Source organism: Poecilia latipinna, unplaced genomic scaffold (genome assembly GCF_001443285.1).
Source record: "Poecilia latipinna isolate Pla-1442-1.1 unplaced genomic scaffold, P_latipinna-1.0 Scaffold5253, whole genome shotgun sequence".
NCBI classification, from domain to species: domain Eukaryota; kingdom Metazoa; phylum Chordata; class Actinopteri; order Cyprinodontiformes; family Poeciliidae; genus Poecilia; species Poecilia latipinna.
Window position 1 is genome coordinate 5,290 of NW_015117869.1, and position 7,862 is coordinate 13,151.

A 7,862-nucleotide genomic window follows, 5' to 3' on the forward strand; every position below is an offset into this window, starting at 1 on the left:
CTCTAAAAAAAAAGGGTTTTTTGGGATCCTTTTTAAAGTTTTGGGGGGGTTTTTTTTTTTTGGAAAAAAAAAAAAAAAAAAAAAAAAAAAAAAAATATATATATATATATATATATATATATATATATATATATATATATATATATATATATATATATATATATAAAACCATTCCTTTAACTCATAACAGATTGTGAAGAGTTCTTGTTTGTATTTCACTGTGGCAGGTAAACAGAATTCATACACGCTGAGAAACTCCAACGTGAAAACTCCCTTTTTGAAACACTGTTTCTTTCTTCTACTTTTTGCACCGCAACAGAGCTTCAGGAGAACACGGAGGCATTAAAAACAAAGATGTCAGAGCTCAGGTTGTACTGTGACCTTCTTCTGCAGCAAGTCAACAAAATCAAGGAGAATGATGAGCTGGGAGAAGCAGTGGAGGTAATGTTTGGTTGAGCCGATGAAATTAGAGAAGCCGTCGGTTCGTGTGAAACGGCTGTAGCGCACACTTCAGCTGCAATTAATCGAGCCTCTGTGCTCTCTCACTCACTTATCAGGGAAACAAGGAGTACATGTTATCACAAGTACTTATGTGTGTATATTTTGCGTCACCAAACAGCGCCGCGGTATCACCGCTGGCTTTGTGCTAACGTTGTTGACTTGTCTGTTGTTTCAGGCTGGAATAGACACTGGAACCATGGTGAAGTCGACATGCACCACATTCCTTAAAACTCTGGAGGAGTGCATGCAGATAGCACACCGTACTTTTACGACAGATTTAGGAACGCACAGTCCGCCAGGAACTCCTCCAGTCGCGGCGATTAAACCCCAGAAGGTACGTTTCCCTTTTAGACTCTCCAGTTTACCAGTTCAGCCTGATACTGGTACAATAATAACAATCCTATCCTGTTTTCGAGACCTGGAGTTATTTTAAACTCTGTACTTTGTTTTCCCCAACAGATTAAACATGCCAATCATTTAAATCTAAACCTTGGAGAAAAGTAGGTTTTTTTTGTTTGTTTGTTTTGTTACTTTTATGTAATTTTGCTCTCTTTTTTTTTCGTCTAATGAGTCACATTGGAGCATTAAAAAAAAGTCAGTCTAAATCTGATCTTTACGGTTTAGGTTGCTTATTAACAAGCAATTTTTATTTCTAGTTCCTGTTAACTAAGATTATGATTTTGCAAAAAAAAAAAAAAAAAGTTTTCCAGACGTTTTCTAAATACCATATCTTGTTGTGCATTCTAGGTGGAAAGATTTGACCGAAACCTCTGGAGGAGTAAGTTCACATGGCAACCAGAGCCTCGACTCCGGAGCCGAAGGACCAGATGAGCCAGACAGAGGAGATCATCCTCCTCCCCCATCAGGTCAGTCAGGTTTCCTATCTACTTCACACCCACAGAGGTTTCCTGATATGAAAATCTTCTTTGCATTCCACAGATGTTTCCTTTTCGCACACAGGGTCTTTGTATGTTAATAAGAGGAAGGAAATTATTGGAAGCACTTCTTTTGTTTGTTTGTTTGTTTCCAAGCTATTTTAAGAATTAGCCTGGAAAATGTTAAAGCTTTTACAAGAAAAGCTTTGTTATAACTAAGCTATAGGTAAAATGTGAAATTGAGTCACATCTCAGTTGGCTTTACAAGTATGCACTGTTGTCACAATACAGTAAAATGTTAAGAGTAATGAACTTCTTCCAATAACATCCCATTTGCATGTATCCTGTTTTGTGCGACGCAGACTTTGAGTCGTCAGTCGTTCATAGCAAGCAAGTCCTCCCTGCTGCACACAATACCCAGGAGGCCGCTGAGATTGAGCACTACAACCAGCCATCAGGAGGAGAGTCTGAGAAAATATGTGATCAAGAGGAACGTGATCAAGAACTGCGCAAAGTGGACCAGAGCGAAAAGCACGACGGCAAAATAGGAGAAAAGAGCAGCGTCGCGCTCGAGTGCCAGCGGGAAGCCGTTTTTGACCAAGAAGAGAGCCAAGATCAATTCAAGACCCCGAGCGAGTCGTCGGAGTCGGACACAGAGCAGGTGGACACTTTCTTCAACACAATGAGTCACAGGTACGAAAACGTCGCTCAGGAAAGTCCCGTCTCTCAGGAGTCTCAGGGTACAGCATGAGCGTACTGAGGGATCGTCTCTCGTTCCTGTTCCACAAGTATTAGAACCAAACAACATAAGCTATTTAGCTACTGAACTTAATTAATCTGCACATAGTTTCTTTTAATATGCTTCAATTAGGTAGTATTAGATAGTATAAATAAAGTTATAATTAAGTATTTTATTATTGCAGTCTCTCTTTATCACACGATAGAGAGGCTCTCCTCTCATTTCTGAGTTTAGGGTTAGTTTATTTTTGCTCTCTGAAAATACGTAACATATTATGCTCTCTGTTAATCACTAGATTAACAGAGAGCTGGTACTAGTGTGTTTATTATCTCTTCTGTCAATTAAAAAAAAAAATCAAAAATCAAAATATGTTTATTTGTAGCCAAAGAAGCTAAGTAGTCCTCAGGTTTTGCCAGACTTTATTCCGTGTCGTGTTTCTTTGTGGATGTTTGTACCTTCTTTACTTTTTCTGTCCTGAGTTGAGTAAATAAAAATGGAAAACTTGCATTTAATATATTGTCCTCTTTGAATCTCTTTTTTTTTTTCATTTTTGTTTTCTAGATTTAGTGATATGAGACTGGATGACGACAATGGTATTCCTTCACAAGAGTTTTTGGACTCATGCTATGCAATAGTGCCCGTATTAGGTAGGATGGTCACTTACAGTCGCTTCTCATGTTGCTCTCCCTCCCGCTCCTTTTTGACATTATACCCATCTGCATTTTGTTTGGTCACTTTCATAAGAAAATATTTCTTCTCCCATTCTGCTCTTGTTACGTCTGCATGCCACTTGTCTCAGATTCATTCTCTGCTTCCATGCCTCTCATTCATTTCGGCTGTAATCAAACTTGAGTTACGATGTCTTCATTTGTCGCCACATGTGATAGTTTATTATAATTTTGGAAGCATACAGCAAGTAATCTGTCTGTATGCAAATAAATACATATGCTTTCTGCTCGGCAACAAAGCAGAAGGCAAATTCAAGCTTTTAAATTCAACTTTTATTCTGAATCATCCTCCAAATTAACTGGGAGAAGTTCTGTGCACAGATGTTTTAAAGTGGTCAACAAGACAGGAAAGTCTCTATGGAGTCCGATCCTTTTTTTCATTTTTGTTTTCTAGATTTAGTGATATGAGACTGGATGACGACAATGGTATTCCTTCACAAGAATAATCATCTTAATAAATCCATGTGCTGAGTGAGCCTCATAACTCACAACAATATATCTTTGTTTGCACAATGTAGAGAGAACTTAATCATATTAATCAAACTCCACTTGAGTCTGAATGTAATTATGTATTGCAAGCAGCCACCTCAGTTCTCACTGCAATCTCTATATGCTCTTTGATTATTTGGAGATGAGGAAAAAAGTAAGAAGACTGTGTAGTAAAAATTATCTTAAAACTTCTGAAGTTAAAAATGATCTTATCTTTTTTTTTTTTTTTTTTTTTAAAGTCTGAATTATCTTCTTTTTTTAAGTCTGTCATATGATAAACTTCTACCTCCTTCATTGGAAACTTGCAATCAGTTTTATTCTTTTTGATTAACTCATGCTAACTCAGTGCACCATAAAAGTGAAACTTCAGAAGCAACAGTGATGCTATACTGGACTCTCTCTTCTCAGACAAACTGGGCTCCACCGTTTTTGCACCTGTTAAAATGGATTTTGTTGGCAATATAAAGGTAAGTTTATGTTCAGTTTTAAATGTAAAATATTGTTTTACGCTGACTTACCATGGTTTAGATTTGCTGTTTTAAATTTTGGTGTAAATGTCGATTGGATCTTAATGCGCTTTTTAAATATTGCGACAGTATAATTCAGTGAATAAACGTGTGATCTGGCAACAAAAAAAAATAATAATAATTTTAATGTTTAATAAATGTACTGTTTCTTCACTTTTTAATAAGTTAAATCATTGAATTAGAATAGACTACATTGGTTTCAGATGAAAGGCAGCATAACCTTTCCACTGATCTCTGCAGAAAATTCAGCAGAAGCTGATGTCCGACCCCGACAGCTTCCCCACCCTGCAGTCCATTGTTTTGCACGAGGTGCAGACGAGCGTTGCCCAGGTGCGCAACTCTGCGACCGAGGCTCTGCTGTGGCTCCGACGAGGCCTCAAGTTCCTCAAGGAGTTTCTGTCGGAGATCAACGCAGGAGAAAAAGACATCCAGGCAGCACTGAGTGAGTGGTGCATAAATCTACAAAGGTCTTCAAATATGTAGAACTGCATCTGTGTTTGCTGTTAGCTTTATGGTGTTCTTTAATTTTTGATTTTTGATTTTATTATTATTTCTCCTAGACAATGCTTATGGGAAAACTCTAAGGCAGCACCATGGATGGGTGGTGCGAGGTGTTTTTGCTGTAAGTATTTCTTGCACACGGAGGGTTCCCACTCTGAAAAAGTATCAAGTATTGACTGAGGTTTCTGGATCAGCGACGCTAAGAAAGTAGAGAGTAGAAAATGTTTATATATTTCTTTCTTTTACTTTCCTATTATCTGAAAGTTCTACATGTCTGTCCATTGTCCATCATCTACCCATCTGCTTTGCCGTCGTCCATTTATCCTTTCATTTTTTTATGATTTATTTGGCTGTCCGTCCCTCTGTCAAGATTATCCATCTGTCCCATTATTTGTTTCCGTCTGTCAGTCCATCCATTTTTGTCCTCTGTCTGGATCTCTTCATCCATCTGTCTTTCATCCTTCTCTTTGTTGTCATGGAGAAAAAAAAAATACTTTTACAAGAGTTTAGATAAGAACAAGGAGGAAATTTATTAAGACCTGGTAAGGCAAAAATAGACATGCAGAGTCAAAGGAGCCCGTCAGGTTTTCTCTAGCTGACAGTGGATTCTGGCTGCTTTTTCTAGGTTCTAGTCAGTAGATCTTGTGACAACATGACCATATGTCCATCCACCCATTTTCCACAAATAGATCCATGTGTCTGTCCATCCATTCGTCACTGTCTATCCATCTGTCAATTTGCCCATCCTTCTCTTTGTTTACTCCTTGACTACCATTCATCTCTTTACCCTGCTTTCTTGTCCACCCATCTTTCCATTATCAGTAATTTTATCCATTTGTTGGTAAGATTGATCTGTCCATCAATCCATCTCTCTATTATTCTTTTGTTCATTAACTAGTTTTCCATCCATCCATCCATCCATCCATCCATCCATCCATCCATCCATCCATCCATCCATCCATCCATCCATCCATCCATCCATCCATCCATCTGTCTTTTCCTCCCTGCAAAATTGTTTAGAAGGAACTGCAAACTTGGAAGAGTTTTTTTGTGCAGTGAAATGTACTGAAACTCTGTGCACACATCAGCAACACTCCCCTCCACCCCGTTTCAAAAAGGTTCCCCATCTTAAAGTGTGACACCTAATCGCTTTTTTTTTTTTTTTTCCTCAACAGCTGGCTCTACGAGCCGCCCCGACCTATCAGAGTTTCACCGCCGCCTTGGTGTCGAGAGAAGGGGATGAGCAGAGGAGCGACTTTACCATCAGCATGCACAGGGACCTGGGAGTGTACCTCCCGGCCATGGAGAAGCAGCTGGCCATTCTGGACAAGCTTTATGAAGAATACAGCCTGGAGTCTGATGAGGTGGTGTGAAACCTGAAGGACAGAGTGTCGGACGTCCAGGGGCGACGGAGCCTCGCTGATGTTCAGAGCGGCGACGGACTGCTTGAAAGGAAAGGTGCCAGACAGTGCCGTTGGCGTACGTCATGGCAACCGGAGGTCATCCGGTGGTTTGCAAAGTTCACCGCAGTAAAGTTTGAAGAGATTATTTTAAGCTGACAAAGGGTTTGTACAAGCAAAAAGTAACAACTGAAGAAATTGATACTCCTGGTCTGTTTTAAGACACCAGTGACGCTGAAAGAAAGGCTTTCAGTTACACAGACTCCAGCCATATTTGTACAAGGTGCCATTTGTTCCTGATTTTTTATTTTTCTATTTTTTTGTGTTGTGGCATTTCACCATTAGCCGGATTTTAAGGTGTATAAACTCCACTGTATTTATTTATTTCATGTTTTTTCAAAAACGTCCCTGGAAGTTGTCTTTTACTACCCTTTAATGTCACAAAAGTTTTATTTGGCTTCATGAAGTGGAGAGATGCCATGTAATAGCACAAAGCACTTGTGGCAAAATAAACAGTCATAGTGTCACATCACCCATTATAAGTCTCCAGTATTTGATAGTACTTTGCAGGACTGACTCTTTTTTTTTTCTCTGTTTCTTACACTGGCTGTGAACATATTTTGTATAATTGTATTAATTAAATTATTTCCCTAGAACAACAATTTTATGATGCATTAGTTTTGTTTTACATCTCATTTTGAGCCACAGTGTTAAGAGCTTAAAGGGACCAAAAAGGAGAAGCATAAACCTCTGCTGCCTATTCATTGACGAAACACAAGAATGAAATGTTAGTGAGATAACTTCTGTTTATGCTGAAACAAGCCTATTCATTCAGTGCATCTGACGTGTTCATGGTGTAATAAATCCAATTTGACGTGTCTCTGAACTGTGTACATCCTCTGGATGAATACTGGATCCATGGCGCATGTTTAATGAGGGCATGTTTGATATATTAAAGCAACACCGGTGCCATTTTGGACTGAAGATGAGCCAAATGCTTGAATTTTGCCAAATAAATTAAGACAGTTACTAAAGTGACCATTTTTTGTTTGTTTGTTTGTTTTTTTGGTTTTGTGTCTACTGAAATTTAGCAGTAATTCAATTTTTCTTTTTTCTCACCTCATTTCAGACGCGTGCATTACTTTGTGATGTCAGTTCTCGTGCATTTGTTCAATTGCTGACTAATGATAGGAGTGTCGTGTGACGCTGGCTTTAAGGTTTGCCTCAGGTTGAGTCATGGTAAAACAGAAGATGGCGTGGTGGGTTGGTTTCTGAAGCCAATACTATAAAATTCACAATTTCTTTGTAGAAGTTGTGCATATTTTTCAGTTGCACATAATTGCCACAATAATAATGGGCTCTTGTATTACTCCATGGTTATGTACTGTTCTAATACAATCTCAAAGATTTTTCCATGAGCAAATATAAGACTCAGAATTTTATTTTACCTAATAAATGATTGAGGAGCTTTAATTCTGCAGCAGCCTTCTGCTTAGAAGTTGATTAACTTTTTATCTACTTCTAAGTATATGTAAGGGATTTAATGGATGAAATTATTTAATTTCCGTTCGGGATCAATAAAGTATATTTGAATTTCAATTTGAAATGTATGACCCTCCACCGAACTTTACAGCAAACTCGAGGTGCTCTGACACATTGAGTTTGACACCAGACCAATTTTGAGTGTTAATTATCAAAAAGCTCACTTTGGTCTCTGGTTTTTGAATGTCCTGTAGATCCCTTAAGTTTCTCTCAAAATATTGATCTAACCAATACATACATGTACTGTTGGATGAACTCCACTTGTTGTTTTTTTTATGGTAGGAAAGAAACAACCAACCATTTGGCATGTATTTTGAATCTCTGGTAGAAACTCACGTGCTAACATGCTAACATGCTAACTACCTTTCTTGGCTTCTTCCTCACTGTTCATTGGGGGTAAAGATAAAGGTACATTTGGTTCCTTAACCGGCCTTGTTAATCGCAGTTCCAGTTATTTAAAACATTTTAATTATTTCTCTAGGCATGTTTAGTTGAGAAGTAAGTTTTCTTATAATTCCAAATTAAATATGGGAATTAAAATAATATATATATATATATAT

The 7,862-nt window shown here is 38.0% G+C and overlaps 1 protein-coding gene across 1 annotated transcript in view; it reads left to right on the forward strand.

Annotated features, from left to right (window-relative positions):
- Positions 1-6,798, forward strand: part of plekha8 (pleckstrin homology domain containing, family A (phosphoinositide binding specific) member 8) — an 11,201-nt gene extending 4,403 nt beyond the window's left edge. The window contains exons 4-13 of the mRNA XM_015026708.1: positions 320-441; positions 677-835; positions 961-1,001; positions 1,249-1,367; positions 1,739-2,069; positions 2,677-2,762; positions 3,741-3,799; positions 4,100-4,301; positions 4,420-4,481; positions 5,536-6,798. Coding sequence (XP_014882194.1) covers positions 320-441; positions 677-835; positions 961-1,001; positions 1,249-1,367; positions 1,739-2,069; positions 2,677-2,762; positions 3,741-3,799; positions 4,100-4,301; positions 4,420-4,481; positions 5,536-5,733 — 1,379 coding nt within the window. The 3' untranslated portion in view covers positions 5,734-6,798. The remainder of the gene's footprint in view (positions 1-319; positions 442-676; positions 836-960; positions 1,002-1,248; positions 1,368-1,738; positions 2,070-2,676; positions 2,763-3,740; positions 3,800-4,099; positions 4,302-4,419; positions 4,482-5,535) is intronic.
- The last annotated feature ends 1,064 nt before the right edge of the window (positions 6,799-7,862 follow it).